Here is a 17564-nt window from a genome sequence, read left to right as displayed (position 1 = left end):
TGTCTACAGTTTTGGAACTCCCATCACTCATAGCCACAACAAGAAAGCATGTGTTTACAAATAGTTAACAACTACATACAATCCAATTTACAAGTAGGCTAAGCCAGTGCATACACAGAAACAGCCACTTGATAACCGTTGTTGTTACGTGCGGTGTCTTAGGTTTCGCAAACTGAAACAGGGTTGAAAATGGTCTTTAGGGCCTTTAATGAAATATGTTTCCTAGTTGACAATTTATTTACTACAACAACGGAAATTCATCCTGGTTGCTGCTGCTTTGCTAACGTGCTGCTCACGCTAACGGATCGCGAAGGGACATTTCTTCGCCATCCTAGGAAACGTTTTAAGCGAAGAGGGATGTGGACATGCGTGAATCATCTCGTTTCGCCTGGATACTTCTATTTATTATTAAAACATTTTTATTTATTTTTTTTTATTTATTTTTTTGAATCTGTGTCACTGCATTTCGGGTCAGGAACTTAATAACAAGTGTTATTGTATATAATTATTGAAACAGCTAAAAACACACAGGGTTCACGGAGTGTTAAAGTTCTATTAGGCTGTGTTCTGCCGCTTCTTCACGGCGGCTCGTTGGTCTAGGGGTATGATTCTCGCTTAGGGTGCGAGAGGTCCCGGGTTCAAATCCCGGACGAGCCCACGTTTTTCTTGAAACATACACTGATGGGATAAGGCCTAGTCCATACGTACACGGGTATTTTTATAAATGGAGTGTGTGTTTAAAATATGTGAAGTGTCTAAACTTCTAGGACAATGGATCAGAACCTCCAGGTTCCAGAACAGCATATATCCTGAAGCTGTCTGCCTCCTTAAAACAACACACATTGCACTGCAGACCCGTCGGCAGGTTAAATAATTGTGCAATAGGGCAGATGTTTTTATTGTACTTGAAGCATTTTATCAAGTTGGTTGTTTGTGGGTCGTTTAATGTTGCTGCTAAATTCCCTACAGGTGCTGGTGTTTTATTTATGGTGTGTTTTTATGTATTGGATTTTATTTGATCTATGTCTTATGATTTTGTGATTATTTTGTTATTTTATGGGAATGGATAATACCCTTATCTACTAAGTTCAGTCTATTATGTGCTTATGTGAGTGGTTTCACTATTTTTTTTTCTTCTTCTTTTTCTGTCTTTGTTTAAGTGAGCTCACTAAGACAGAGTCCAATCAATCATGTTGGAATGGTAATAAAGTATCTTGAATCTAATCTGAATCTTTAATCATAATACCATATATTATTTACATTGTATTATTAGATTTTATTAGCTCTTATAGGGCAAAAACTCAAATAAGGGGTGATTTGCATCTCAACTCTTTTGCCTTGCTCGGGACACTTTTGTCCTCAAAGGACATCAGAGCAACTTTTTTAAAGTCAAGGGTTAAAATAACTGAAGTTTACATAAACTAGTAAAGTCAGTGCAAAGCCCAAAGACATTTAACTTATAATGATATGAAACTGAGAAAAAGAGGAAGTATTCAAATTTGAGAAGCTCTACCAGGAAATCTTTGGCATTTTTGCTTGATAAATCATCTAAACGATAATAAAAAAAAACTTGAACTAATGTACTAACACCTATGTTAACAGTTTCAGCAAACACACATACAAAATTTAAGACACAGCACTCCTGGAAATATTATCAATAGGTTTATTGAGTGGTATGAATATTCTGTCTTAAAATAAATGCAAAATTGCAGATAGACCTGTACAGTTACATATTCACAGTTTAACATTTTCCCTTTGAATTGCCAACGTTTAGATTGAAAAGAGATAGGGTTTATTATAGACAGAACATTATAGAAATGTATATTATCCATTATTATGAGAGTATCAAAATCATGCTTAATAAAAACCTTTAATTGCCCTTTCAGTCTAATAATCAATTATAAAATAAAGATATATATATATTACAACTTATATTTGCAGAAATACAAAAATATGTACAAGCAAAGATTGCAAAAAACATCTATCTATATGTTGCAAAATGCAGATCAGTTGAGCCGCTACATTCGGGGTGTGTGTGTGTGTGTGTGTGTGTGTGTGTGTGTGTGTGTGTGTGTGCTGGCATTACATCTTTAGAAAATGACAAACCAAGACACCAAGACCAAACTGACCAGCAGATGTATGAATAGAAAACTGATGTGATTAGAACATGTTTGGCTGTGAGAATATATATATATATATATATATATATATATATATATATATATATATATATATATATATATATATATATATATATATATATATGCGCAAGTGCACATTGGAGACATGTACAAAGATGCTATAAACAAAACAATGTTCTTCTCCAGAAGCTGTAAAAACAGAAAGGTGTATATCTTATGACCTTCTATTATGAAAACTGTTGAATTAAATGTTATTTTCTTTAAAATTACATATCCTGTGTGGCGGGCTGGAATATCTGCTCCTGAACAACAAATATTAAAGAGTAATTTTCCCTGCTTTACACTTTGTATTTTTCTCATATAAACGTGTCATACAATTAAAAAAGGCTACCATTGTGTCACATCACAAACCAAACAATAGTTCATATGGATACATAAACATGATATAAGACATTTCATTGCTTCTACCCTTAAACGAACCGAGTGGTGTCTTTTCCTTACTAACACAATAATGCCCCTGCAGCAACTTTCACATTTCTGAATGAAAACATAAAAAACACTTCACTCCAACAATGAATGAGACCCAGAGACCCAACCTTTTTTTTCCAACCCAAATACCAAAAGCACACCAGACTGAGTATGCTTTTATTAAGTGCATGTTTTCTTGCTGTCTGTGCCGTTAAACATGTGCATGTATGTACAAGAAAAAGCGAGCAATAGCTACCTGTTTTTTATCACTTCATGATGCAAGCTTGTAGAGGCAGATGAGGTGTGTGGTGTTTTTTTAATGTGGTGGTCCATCAAGGAGGAATTAGCATTAGCGTTATGTCTCAGGTAGCTGCGCTGATGAAATAAAGCTAGTATGTATGACACGATGCACAGTAGGTGTGATATGATACATTCTGGAAAGTTTCACATTATATTGGCCTAGCTAGCAAATAACGTGTGTGTGTGTGTGTGTGTGTTTGCTTAGGTTCACAACTTTAACTTGAAAGAATGCAGAGAAATGGGAGCTGATGTTGCAAAAAAATAGAAGCTTGAGCATGCTGCATGTGGCTAAAACAGAGCTGGTGTCGATGCAGTTTGGTTCTTCGGCCACAAGAGGGCACTGCTCTCAGGCCAGCTGAGACGCTGCCATCTCTTTTTAAAGAAAAGTGTCTGGACCTTCCACAGCTGATCAGAGGTCTAGTACAACATAAGGTCAAAATGAGCTGATGATAAATCTGCAAACAGGATGGTGTGAGGGTTAGATGATGGGTAGGCTGACACCAGCTCATTTTCAAGCTAATGTGGAGAAAGAATCTAAACTTGCACCCTGAGGAACATTTCCCCACTCCCCGTTGGAGTCCAACGTTTAAGGCCAATTCTTTAAAATCCCCTATCAGGTCATAGTGGTACAGTCCAACGTTGAAACCACCACCAAGTTTCTTTTAAGCTGCCTGGTTTCAGAGGGTTTCATACCAGGAGGTGGCGTTTCTTGTGCAAAGCCAGGTGGTCAGAACGGGAGAAGCTGCGTTCACAGTCGGGGCACTGGAACGGTTTGACTCCTGTGTGCTTGCGGAAGTGTCTCGTCAGCTCATCTGAACGGGCGAACTTCCAAGTGCAGCCTTCCCACATGCACTTGTAGGGTTTCTCACCTGCACATAGGGAGAGAAAAAAAGAATACGATCAGTGAAAAGGCTTGAAAAAGATGATATAAATGTATTAAGTACAGCTTGTGTGTGAATCAAGACTCTTACCGGTGTGTGTCCTGCGGTGTGCTTTGAGGTGGGAGCTCTTGGTGTACACTTTGTTGCAGCCATTGAAGTCGCAGCGGTGAATTCGCCGCTTTTTCAGTGTGTCAGGAGACTCGGCAGGGAGAGGATGCTTTGCACCCGAATGAACTATTACTGACGGGTTGTTACACCTAAGAGAGACACAGAGAGTAGAGTATTTGTTAGAGTTCCTTGCTTCATCTGTCTTTATCTGATTTGACCAGGAGAGGGCGTCGGTGCCATGTAACAGCCACTTCCTTGATGATGTTGAAATGTAATGTAATGCAAGAAAAGTTTAATTTGGTTGCAGTGACTCTCCGATGCAATAACAACTACTAAAAGTCAGGAAGTTAAGAAACACCTCCCACCTTTTTCCAGTCTATTACACATTTGCTTTGTCCTGTCAACTTTTGCATGTTTTCATTTAACCATATAATGATTAATTCCATGGAATTTGATGCAAATGCTGACATACGGCTAAAAATAAGAAATCATCTTATACCCAACCTCAACAAGCCCAAAAATATTAAGTTTCTAATACCCCGCACCAGTGTGTGTATGTTTTGTGAAAGCTTTTCTGCGCAGAAGTACGTTAAAGTACTTTTTCCAAGTGTTTTACAGTCAAAAAAGAAAAGAAGTTGTCTTTCCACACTATCATTAAAGTGTGTGTGTGTGTGTGTGTGTGTGTGTGTGTGTGTGTTTGTAAGTGGCAGTTGAGAGCAGGTGTCAAGTGTTGAAATATGAATCCCTCACAGATCAGTTCTGCGTAAAGGAATGTGCAGAAAATCCCCGCGACACACACACACACACACACACACACACACACACACACACACACACACACACTTATTACTCATTATACACATTGAGCAAACTTGGCCATTTTACGTATACATACTGTACATTTACATTGTTCATGTGTTGTTTTGAGAGCAGAGGTGATGACAGATAAAGACACACCCAATTTCTTTTCCTGAAAGGTACAATTATTTAACGGTCGTCGAGGGTAACAACAGCCTGTGATGGCAACCGCCCTAAAAACTACAGTAAAGGACTTCATTCGCGCACACACACACACACACACACACACACACACACGCGCACACACACACACACACACACACACACACACACACACACACACACACAACTAACTGGGGCAGCATTCTCTGACTATTACATGCATAAAAGACATGCAAATATTTCTTTGAGGAAAAGTCGTTATTTTGTAGAAGAAGAACCACTTCCAAAGTGGAACAAGAACCAACACTGATGATGATGGGAGGTGAGGAGGAAGAGAAGGAAACAGGATGGAGAGGAGGAACAGGAAGGAATGAGGAGGGAAAGAAGGAGCGGGAGATGCCGGACAATGAGCGCTAAAAAATACAGGAAGTACCGAGCGAGGAAGGAGGGAGGGGAAGGGAGGAGAAAGAAAGGAGAGATGGGAGGAGGGGAAGAGATGTGCAAGGTGACAATATCAAGATGGCTGATATGAACTTGTGTGGCTGACTAGAAGGCAGTAAAGGAGAAGGAGCTGCAATAAGAGGTGGAGCTGATGGACGAGCTGGAAATGAGAGAATAAAAGACGCCACAGTGGAATTAGGAATCTGACACACCCAACAAACAGTACAGTCAGTGTGCAGTGTGTTCATGTGTCGTTCATGTTTGTAGTTGTGTTACTGGTCGTGAGTTATCTCTGTAAATTAGAAACTCATCTCCAAGTTTCTCTCAGCTGACTTGCCTACATTCCCACTGCCACAACAAAAAGAGAAAACAGAGCTTCAAGAGACTGTATTTTTGCATTTAAACAGAGGACAGCAGAGAGTTGACAGAAAATGTATGGCCTCATATTTGTGTCTCAGTCCTGAGCTCAAGATAGGAAATTTTGAGCACGGACTAGAGACAAAGTAGTCAATTACAAATTACCTACTCTTGAAATTCTGTCTCTGCGCACAAAGCAGAGATAAGTTATTACTGAGTGCTTATGTGGAAACAAGAAATAAATGTACTGAACACAAATTAAATTATTCTTGAAAATGTCCCATCATATACTCATATATCCTGAATGCTTGGCATATTCTTAGTCCATAGATATTTCCTGATTTAATTCATCCTTTTTGCAATGTAAACAATACCTAGTCCTAGTCTTGGGACCTCACCTGAATTTCTAAAAAGATCACAACAGGAACAGAAATGGATCTGGTTGAAGACTCTGAACATGACTTCCATATAACGTTAAAGGGGAAGCGCTGCAGCAGACAATGAAACTTTTGGTGCTTCTTTCAAAATGTGAGTTGTGTCACTCACCCGTATTCGTGTGGTATCCTGATGACTGATGATTTCATCTCGTGGCTGCTATGCGTGTCATGAGCGAGCTCAGAGCGTGGCTCTGTTTTGACTGGCTTGTGCAGGTCATGGGCGTCGCCACAGTGAACTGGGTAGATGGAAATTGCTGGTCAGTATGGTCAGTATTTATTCACAAAAAACAATACTATTTTATACATCTGCAAGACCACAGGTCGGAATTTGAAGTTTTTTCAATTTAAATTTTTTTAAATCTCAAATCTCTTATTTGTGTCTCAGATGTATTTAGTTAACCATGCTAACAGCATGTTTGTATTTATGCTACTGCAGAAGGGCATTGCAAACAAACTATTGGTAAAATGTATCTGTCAGTAATGTATGCAGTTTGTAATTCTGTGTGAATTGAATATAGGAGATTCCGAGATGGTGATCTTGTGAAGCTCAGTGACTTCCATCCGACCACAGAAAACAGAACTGATAAAACATGGCTTCTGTTGAAATTTATATTCTAAAAACAGAGGAAATGAAAAAAATGATACTATTATTATTATTAGTTATAGTTCTATTTGCCACGGTACACCATGTCATTCCATTTTACCAACTGCTATAATTATTATAATATTTATAGTTAGGTTTCCCCCCCTCCCCCAAATGGATTACATAAACAATGATGATGCTTTACCTGTCTTGTGCTCCCTGCTTCGATGATGGTCGTCGTCATTGGCGACAGGTGGGCTCACCATAATGGACTGATGCAGGTGGAGAGACGAGGGGTAGAGGACAGACAGAGGCACCATGACTGGAGACATCATGACCCCTGACCCCTGGATGACTCCGGATCCTGAGCCGATCATAGGAGGCACCATGGTGGAGTAAGAAAGTGAGGAAGTAGGCGGCGAGGAGCGCAGCTGGGAGTGTGGAGGGGAGCAGCGGGGGGAGGGGGGGGGGGGGGCCGAGCTGTAGGGGGAAGGCGGGGAGCTGTGTGAGGAGGCCGGGGAGGAGGCGGAGGAGCAGGGAGGGGAGGAGGAAGAAGAAGTGGAGGAGGAACGCTTGCTGACTGACAGGTCAACAGGCTCCAGCTGGGTGTGTGTGGGGTTGCTAGAGGTGTGGGACTGGGTGAAGGCATGCATGTGCGTGGAGTGGATGAAGTGGGCAGGATGGGAGAAGATCACTCCGTATTGCTCCGGGGTTTTCACTAACGAAGAGTAGAATGACTGAGAGAGAGAAAGAGAGGATGCAGAAGAAGGAAGCAGTGAAGGGGGACAAAAGAGCAGTTAAAAATTTCCGTTCTGCATTGAATAACACGGAAAACATGTTTCTGCCACGCAAACAACCACAGCCAGCCAAAACTTTAAACCCAGCTCTGTTTAAGAGCAGATAACTGTTATGTCTCAGAGTACAGTGTATGTGTGTGTGTGTGTGTGTGTGTGTGTGTGTGTGTGTGTGTGTGTGTGTGTGTGTGTGTGTGTGTGTGTGTGTGTGCACGCCCACGTGTGTGTGTGGGGGGAAATTTTGTGTTATGTATGTATATCTGTGTGTATATCTGTGTGTGTGTGTGTGTGTGTTCGTTCATTAGCCTGCTGCCTGGCAGTGTTTGTACCCATTGTACGCAAATGTCCACTGTACAGCAGCCTGTTTGTCCAGGAAGAGCTGGAATGTGGGAACCAGTTTGTCTAGACACGTAGGGTAGAGTGTGTGTAGGTGCAAAATGTGTGTGTAGGTCAGAGTTACTGTATGACATCAAAAACATGTTTGGGCATGATGGGAGCGCGCGCGCACACACACACACACACACACACACACACACACTTAAAGCTACATCCACACAAACACACACACGCCTCACCGTCTCCATGTCTGTCTTTAGAGGGTAGTCATACATCAGCATGGCTGCACAGGCCAGGCTCCTGCAAAATAAAACACACACATACAGTACAGCCATCAGTACACACATTTAGTACAACACATTTACACATACTCATTTAAAATCATATAATTTACTTTTATGTTCAGTATGATTTAGTATGACAGCCAGTAATGATCTGTAACCAGTGGTGGAAGTACCTAGATCCTTTACTTAAGAAAAAGGACAAATATATATAAATGTAGAAATACTCTATTACAAGTACATTTAAAACTATACTTAAGTAAAAGTACAGAAGTATGATCACCTAAATAAACGTTAAGTATTAAAAGTTTTAAAAAAAAAACACTTGTTTTGCAGAAAATCAGCCCCTTTGACTGAGTCTAGTGATTCCCAATTTGGGGTCATTTGCCTTTTTTGTGAAATATTGGCCATATTTGACCCGTTTGTTTAAATGAAACCATGTGAGAAGTTTAGAGGGGAAGTGTCTCTTTGGTGGAACAACCAACAACTCGTAGACATCTTTAAGAGGCCTCAACTAGACTGCTTTTTGTAAGGGGTCAAAAGCCAAAAAGTTTGGAAAGCACTGGTTTAATCTTTATTAATGTGTTGTATTATATAATCTTATGTTTTTTCATGTAAAATACTCATATGAAAAGTGTGGCTGTCAGATACATGTAGTGCAGTAAAGAGTACAATATTTCCCTCTGGAAGAAGTATAAAATACTCAAACGGCAAAACTGCTAGACAAATTTTAAAGTGAAATGGGTATGCACACACCCACATCTTTGAAAAGTCATGAAACGTAAATCGTGTAAATTAGAGGGAAAGGCTAGACTACACTTACACATATTCTCTTCCTCTCTACTTTCAGAATCAAAATCAGAAGTTATTTGGCTCACTTGTCCATCTGACAGTCAGACAATGCTACAGACAACTTTACTGCGGCCCGTTTTACAAGACACTCCCAGGTGTGATGTGGCTAAAAACTGCCCAGTGTCAAAAACTAGTCAGTGATACTACCTCACACATTTCAGTTTGGATCAAACGCGTGTAAGGTTTCAAAGGTGTTTCTTGTTACCTTGGCTTTGAATAGCCAGGTGCAGCTGCGATGACTCTGTTTGTTCCTAAATAAGTGTGTTTATTAGCGTGATGGTTTAGGTGTGTGTGTGTGTTCACCGGTGCATTAAGGCAACATGAACTGTCAAAGAATGTACCCTGAGGGAGTCTGTGTGTGTGACCTGATTAAAGTCCACAGTCTGGAGACAAGCTGGATAACCTTTAATTATTAACAAATGGGCAAGAACACAGGCGCACACACACACACACACACACACACACACACACACACACACACACACACACACACACACACACACACACACACACACACACACACACACACACACACACACACACACACACACACACACACACACACACACCAGATGGGGAGCAGACCAATAGTAGAGCAGGATGCTCGCTTGCTGGGTCAGGAAGGGTGTGAACATGACAACTGAAGCCTCACCCTTTGCCTGGCTCCATAGAAAACAAAGAGACTGCAGTCAGGTGGGGCCTGTGTGTATGTGTGTGTGTCTTTGAGAGTGTGTTTTCTAATCTGGGTTTGTATTGTAGTGTAGTTCAACTGGAGGTCAAGCAGTTATTCTTTTGTGGTTGTGAATCACACATGATGAGGTGACAATAAGAGTAGATATCAAGTACAAACAGATCGCGAAACAAGAAAAGGACAAAAGAGTAAATGTACAGTGAACAGTAAGTACAGCTCACAGGTATTTTCCCAAAAGACACACAAAAAATGGGTTTGAGAAATCAGTGGCCATTGTGGAAGACCCCAAACCTTGTGTCTATCCTGTTTTAATATCTAAATGTTTCCTCTCTGCGACTGAAACAGCAATGCAGCAAGTACTGAAATTGATAAAATACTGCAAGAAACACATCTCTGACTCACAACTAATCACATTTGCAAACAAGGCGACACACTGTCACGGATGGAAAGCACCAGGAAACAGGCCCAATCACAGCTTCAGGCCCAACATTTAACATGTTTGGCTGCTAATAACCATTATTATTGATTAACCTGTCGATATAGTTTTCAATTAAGTGTAAATGTCAGAAAATAGTAAGAAATGTCCATCACAAAATCCCACAGTCCAAGGTGATGTCTTCAGATACTTGTTTTGTCTGAGCCACAGTCAAAAACCCAAAGATGTTAAGTAACACTTTAAGTCCCCCTAATTGGCATTTAGAAAATGTTTATTTCATATATAAAATAAAAAGTGTATAACACATTGTAATGTAGGCTAGTTGTACGTTTATTAATGTATTTATTAACATCTATAATTTTTCCTGTGGGCAACAATAACTGGATGCTGGAGTATAAACAGATAATGAATGACAGAGTAAAACAATAATAATAATAATAATAAAGTCGTAATAATAGAAAATATGTTAGTTATAAGTTCACATGCTCAAGAAAATGCCATAATTATCTCTATCAGTTCAGAGAGTTCATCTGTGACGAAAACTGTAACATCTTTAACCTTTAAAGAACACAAGAACATACCATTCCTCTTCCAGTTCATCTATGTGATCCCTCTCACAGGCTTCACTAGTGTGAAGTTGAATCATGCAGTCAGAGACACATATACTTATAGATTAGTGGGCTAAATCTGCTTGTCATTGGGTGACAGTTACAGAGATCTTGGTCACATAGTAGCAGCAGCAGATCATTAATGTTATTTTGTTTTAATCTGCGTGGAGGTGTGTATGCCAGGTGGTTAGGGTTTACCACACAGAGAAATGAGCAGAGGTTATCAACATGTGACAGCAGGATGGTGAGAGGGGAGATGTCCTTGTGAAAAAGACAAACTTTCCCTCGGGGTGTATCATAACAATAAATACAATGAAACACATAAAGTTTAGACAATCACAGGAAATAAATTTAATTTAGCGGCGCAGCGTCTGCCTCAGTACACATCCACAAACCATAAGGCCTCAGGAGACAAAAGACATAGCAACAACTATTTGGATATATTGTTTAAGTCCTTTTTCAAGCCAAAATACCAAACATTCCCTCGTTTAAGTGCCTCAATTGTGATGATTTGCTGCTTCTTTTGTCTTGTCAAAACAAGACATCTGAAGACATTACAAGAAATTGTAATGGCTATTGTGGCTGATTAGCTCAGTTTGTAGAGCAGGCGCACATATATAGAGGTTCATTCATCGATGCAGAAGGTCCAGAGTTTGAGTCCGACCTGTGACGGTTTTCCTGCACGTCTTCTGCCTATCTCTCCCCTTTCATGTCTGAGCTGCCCTATCATTAAAGGCAGAAATGCCCATGAAAAAAATCTTTAAAAGAAATTGTAATGGCCATTTCCTTTTTACTATTTCGGACATTTCATAGACCAAATTAATAATAGATTAATCGAGAAAATTATCTACAGATTGACTGACAATTAAAATAATCGTTAGTTGCAGCCCTAGTTTCATTGATCCTCCAACAGATTGAGTTTTGTAATGGGTCAAACTGATCTGACGGAGGACAACAACCTCTTTTAGACAGCTGTTGCACCTCTGCTTCATCAGAGCATTTCCAGGTACTGTAGCTCCCTCAGATGTAAAATCACAGGGCACACATAGTGTGATGTGAAAAAAATAGTGTGTGCTGCACCTTTTTGGTAAAGTAGTAGTTTTTGGTTAAGTAGCCCTACCTGGAGTTGTTGACGAGTATTTTCTCCCAGTGCGCTCTACATGTGGGTGTGTGTTTGTGCATGTCAAGTGTGGTCTGCAAATATTGTCCTTCTGGGTCAGTAGAGCTACTGTGTACTCAACCCCAACCCACTCAGCAAACACTTCCTACACCCTTCTCTCTCTCTCCACCCTTGGACTCACCCTCCAGATCTTCTTCTACACCTCGTCTTCACTCGCTCCTCAGCAATCACCCGTGTCTATACTAGTGTATTTATCTAAACCACACACCAACCCGCACTCTTTTTTTTTCTCTCCCTCTCTATGAATGATATAAAACAACATGACTGAAGGGGAAAATATTGTGGCTTGGAGTCCCTTGCTACTGACTTAACCACACACAAGCACACACACGCACACGCACACACACACACACACACACGTGCACACCCCCCCCAAGTTTCTGCTAGCTCAACAGAATACACACACTAAATCACTAAATTATCACACACACACACACGTCTAATGGCAACAGGCTGGAGATGATGAGATCACCAGAGAGACCAGAAACCTCCAGACAACAGCTTTGTCCAAGAACACGCTGCAATAGACACACACACACACACACACACACACACACACACACACACACACTACAGCCTTCAGTTCCCTGCTTCTTTTTCTTTACCACCTCTTTTACCTTGTCAGTCTCACCTCATGTCAGTCCTGTGCTGTCTCATACCATGACTTGTCTTACACTGTCACTTTGAATACAAATCGCCTGGTTCACACAGCACTCGAGCATTGACACACTCCATCACTTGCAGTGTAGAACTTCATGTACATACTGTAGCTTACCTATTTACATTACACCCCTCGGGGAATGCACTGATTTTTCTAAACTTAAGATCCCAATTACATGACTCAGCAAGATGACAAGCTAATACTCCAGCGTTTAACTTTTCCTTTTTCTGAGCTCACCTCCGATGTAGTTTCTTCTTGCTCCACGCTCCTTCTGCTGCCCTTGACTTACTTGACTTACTTGAATTTACTCTCTTTCAAACCTTCACCCTCTACTGTACTTCCCTGTTCCCTAATTTCAACTCCTTACCTCACTTCCTACTCATGACTCCCCTTATTACGCCTCATATGCTCTGACTTTGACTCTTCTCACGTTAAGGGCCCCTACTGAAGTAACATATCCTCCTATTTTGGCTTCCTATTCCCTCATCTAAGCTGGCTCGCCCACTCCTCTCATCCTTTTACCCCCACAAACACACAAATGCACACATACACACATGCATGGGCACGTAGCCACTCTCCGCTGCTCTCCAGCAGACTGTGGGGCTGCAGGCCTGCAGACCTCGGGGGAAGTCAAAAGGGGGCCGTAAGCAAGGGAGAGGAAACAGGATCCATCATCACACACACATCCACACACAAGCAAATGCACATTTAAAGACACACCGGAGTTGACATAAGGCTCAAACACTGACACACACACACACACACACACACACACACACACACACACACACACACACACACGTACCTCAAGCCACACTTGTCAAAGAGAGCAAAGTTTTGAGGCTTTCCAGACAACTGAGGACAGAGAGGACGAGAGAGGCTGCCAGAGAGAAAGAGAGAAGGAGAGGGAGAAGCGGAAGCCCTCAGAGTTTAGTCTGACTGTTATTATTTCCACACTGCGTGATGGGTCGGGGGGTGTAAAGAAGAGAAGGAGGAGGAGGAGGAGAGTGAAGCCAAATGGGGGGTGCTGCTGCAGGGGGCCTGCGGTTTCCTGTCTGACACCCCCCCTACATTGCACCTCCCTACCCGAAGAATGAGAGGAGAGAGGGGGGAATAGAAGGAGAGAAAGGGCAATGAAAACAGCCGTTCTGACCAAACTATGTCAAAATGGAAGTGGAAAGAACAAGGCATAGACAGAAACGAGGAAGAAAATGAAGTGGGTTTTGACCAAAATATGACAAAACTTCAATGAACCTCAAACATGGGGAGGGGTGAGTGAGAGACTGGGGGTAAGAAAGAGCTACACATACACAGTGGCTCAATCCAGTGGTTTAAGAGCAGTAACAGACACACTGCACAAGTGTGTGTCTGCGCTTTTACATAACTGTATGTGCGTGCGTGTGCTGGCACGCATGTGAAGTTGTGTAACGAGTTACAGCTTTTTAAGTTTATGGCTGTCTGTTGACCACGGTGTCCTTATTCCCTTAACTTCTAATGGAGAATTTACCAACTCTTCAGCATCCAGGAGTTTAATGTTTAGCTCTAATGTTCCCTCGGACATGCCCTTTGAGCAGTGTGTGTATGTATGTACGCACTCTTGCGCATTTTATTCCACCAGATAACATCAGCATGTTGATTTAGGAAAAAAAGTGAATAGGTGGGTGAGGTATTTCTCTAATGAGAAACAAATACATTTGAAATGAATAAAAAAAGAGAGGTCATCTTCCTCTTCTTTAAACTTTTCCAGAGAGATTGAAGAATGTAAAGTAAGACAAAGAGGCAGAGAGAGAGAGCGAGAGAGAGAGAGAGAGAGAGAGAGAGAGCGAGGTCGCCCTCATTCCACCCGTCCACCCCCCACATCCACATCTCTCTCTCTCTCTCTCTCTCTCTCTCTCTCTCTCTCTCTCTCTCTCCAGGCTCTAAACAGGATAAGGGCTTCATATGCCAAGTGGAATGTGTGACGCAAGCCTCAGCCTTGAAACAAAGCACAGGAAACAAGGAGAGACAGAGACGGAGAAACAGAGAGAGAGAAAGAGATGTGAGGTGTATTATAAAGGATGTAGTGAAACCAGAGGTAAGACAAAGAAGCTCAGGTGTGACTGAACGTTTAAACACACACACACACACACACACACACACACACACACGCACGCTCCTCTGTGTGTAACACTGCACTCAGCTCTGACACCACGCAGCAACACTGAGGGTCATCTCTCACAGAGCTTGCTTATGCTTGAGCATCATGTTCAGTCTTTACTGATGGGTGATCTACAGCCAAAGTAAAATATCAACCAATCAATAGATCCAGTGACAGAGAAGCAGCAACAGTTTTGACAATCAAGGAATTATTTCAGTTGTTTAATCAAGCAATGTAATTTAATTTGTTGTGTTATTTCAAATTAAATATATTTAGATTGTTGGACAAAATAAGACAAATAAATGTGTCACTGTGTACGTTTATAACCTGTAATATGATCTTCACAATTATTTTTGGAATTAATGAATTTTATCTGTAGCCTACTAAATCTCTAAATCTAGACCTTTTTAAACAGATCAAAATCACACTATGGTCACACATTATGTTATATGTCAATAACACTGAAAAAGAGGGGAGCCAACTGAACAGATGGAGAGAAAACACTCAAAGAGTTTTTCTCCATCACTAGCCTGTATTTGACCACTAGTTTAATTTTATTATTAGGCTAGTAGTAAACCACAATAGGCTACGTTCTATAAAAGGCTCTAAAAGCTATAAATAGCTGAGACTCTGCTGCCATAAGCTGTCGGGTTACACCAGTTATCAGCCACTGTTAAGATCGTTAGTCGTCATGCCAATACATTTTTTTTTTAAATACAATTTTCACCAGTTTTAAAACATGAAATAGCCTATGCGAAAATGTTGATTTAACACACAAACTCAAGTGTCCTAAAAACGAACTTTGAGTAGGCTAATTAACTAATGAGGCAAATTAACCAGACACAAGCAGCTTGATCTCATTAACAAAAGATCCACAGCTTTGAATTTATGGGCTTCTTTCCTTTCCCATAATAAAGTCTGCTTTAATACAACACATTTAACCTTTAAAAGACCACCCAGCAAATGACGGGCTTCACCACAGTAGAACAGTACATCCGATAGAAAATAGGCCTAAGAACAGTGTGCCGGGGTCGTATGAAACTGCACGCAGTAACATAGGAAGGTCAAACTTACTTCTCAGATGGAGTATACAAGTCTATTCCAGGAAGAGAGACGATAGTTTCACAGCTGCCTTGCTGAACGGCAAAGGCTGCCTCTCAGTGAGAAACTCAATTAGGCAACTCCGGTGAAAAAGTGACGCAGGCGACGATCAGCCCTCCGCTGTGTCTCTGACACCAGGCTCTGAAAAACACAAGTCCACTTATCGATGGCTCCACAAAACTTCCCGAAGTTACGAAACTCTCTCTCGGTGTCTCTGTGTGTGTGTTTGTGTGTGTGTGTGTGTGTGTGTGTGTGTGTGTGTGTCTCAGGTTGTCGTTTAGAAAGTGTTGCTGCTGGCACATGACTCGGTCTGTCTGTGTTCTCCATGGGGTCTGACCGCTGGGCGGGACCTGGGCGGGACCAGGGCGGGGCAGTCCAGTTCGTGTGTGTGTGTGTGTGTGTGTGTGTGTGTGTGTGTGTGTGTGTGTGTGTGTGTGTGTGTGTGTGTGTGTGTGTGCGTGCGTGCGTGCGTGCGTGTCGGTGTTGCAATTTTTCAAGTTTAGAGACAACATTGGTGGAACAAGTTGTCTTTCAAATCTTTTACTTAGCCTAATTAAAAGTAGCCTAGTAATACCACAGTGCAGAAATACTATGTTACAAGTAGCCTAATAAGGGTCCTGCAGTCAAAATGTTAGGCTACTTTAAGTAAAAGTACAAAAGTATTAGCATCAATATTAAAGTAGGCTATGTAGCCTACTCATTATGCAGAATGGTTCATTTCAGAAAAATATACATTATATTACCAGATTATAATTATTAATGCATTAATGTGTTTATCACTTTAATGTTGCAGCTGGTGAATGTGGAACTAATTTAATTACTTTAGCCTATATACTGCAGGTGCGTGTGAATTTCCTCCCAGTCACCAATACAGTTTTACCTTGTCTTTAACCTTTATAATAATAGGCTACATCATCACAATTCTTTTTTTTTTTTTTTTATTATTATAAATTTATTTTTGATTATTCATCTCAATCTGCAAATTAGGCCTAAATTCTAGTAACTAAAATAATGTAGTGGTGTACAATATAGTATATATTAGTCCAATATAGTATATTGTATAGTACAATATTTGCTTCAGAATTGTAGTGAAGTAGAAGTACTGTATTAAGTAGCAGAAAATGGAAATATTCAAGTAAAGTACAAGTACCTCATTGTACCTAAGTACAGTACTTCAGTGAATGTACTTAGTTACCTTCCACCACGAAACAACAATTTGAAACTTTTTAAGCCATTATAATACTAATCTTTAACAACTGCAGAGACTTGTTATTGATAAAACATTGTAGGTATACTGTGTTTTTAATACTATTTAAAATGTTCAGTATGACAAATCTGTCACCCTGACCTGAATGGCGCATTGTTAGTGATGGAAAAAACATATTTGCATCTTTTTTACTCAGAAATAGCAATACCCCAGTGTACTATATACACTTTTACAAGTAAAAACCCTGAGGAAGAGGAGGACGTGCTGGACGTGATAAGAAACAAGCTCTTCCCACAAGGAACTGCATTCTCTTACGAGGGAGAGATAGATAATTATAGGGCACAGCGTAAAATCTGAGATTACTTAATTTCATGTGATACACTTTTCAATCATCAATACAGGTAATACTTGTTTCTGATTTACTGACAGGTGCACATTCAAATTTTGTTTTTGGACACCTCAAACAGTTTCACTGAGAATCAATACCTCAACTCTACAGCTTATAGTCATGGTTGCGGCTTTTTTGATAATTGTTTTGATTTTCCAGTGAGACTATGCAAGTGTGCATGTGCACATTGTCACATTGTTTCCACATTAGAAAAAA

At 40.6% G+C, this 17564-nt stretch overlaps 1 protein-coding gene and 1 non-coding gene across 2 annotated transcripts; one reads left to right on the top strand and one right to left on the bottom strand.

Moving 5' to 3' along the window:
- The first annotated feature begins 585 nt into the window (after positions 1-585).
- On the top strand, positions 586-657 carry trnap-agg (transfer RNA proline (anticodon AGG)). Its single transcript has one exon. It is a non-coding gene; the product is annotated as a tRNA-Pro (tRNA).
- A 992-nt stretch (positions 658-1649) lies between these two features.
- On the bottom strand, positions 1650-16082 carry klf3 (Kruppel like factor 3 (basic)). The gene is made up of 6 exons (XM_078259941.1): positions 15727-16082; positions 8046-8106; positions 6882-7413; positions 6203-6329; positions 3881-4047; positions 1650-3778 (listed from the first exon to the last, which is right to left on the bottom strand). Exons 2-6 carry the CDS (start codon positions 8085-8087, stop codon positions 3597-3599), a joined length of 1050 nt encoding a protein of 349 aa, XP_078116067.1. The 5' UTR covers positions 8088-8106; positions 15727-16082; the 3' UTR covers positions 1650-3596.
- Between the last annotated feature and the right edge of the window lie 1482 nt (positions 16083-17564).

This window comes from Sander vitreus, chromosome 2, assembly GCF_031162955.1.
Source record: "Sander vitreus isolate 19-12246 chromosome 2, sanVit1, whole genome shotgun sequence".
In the NCBI taxonomy this organism is placed as follows: Eukaryota; Metazoa; Chordata; class Actinopteri; order Perciformes; family Percidae; genus Sander; species Sander vitreus.
Note: the sequence above shows the minus strand (reverse complement) of the source record. Positions and strands in the feature narration are given on the sequence as shown.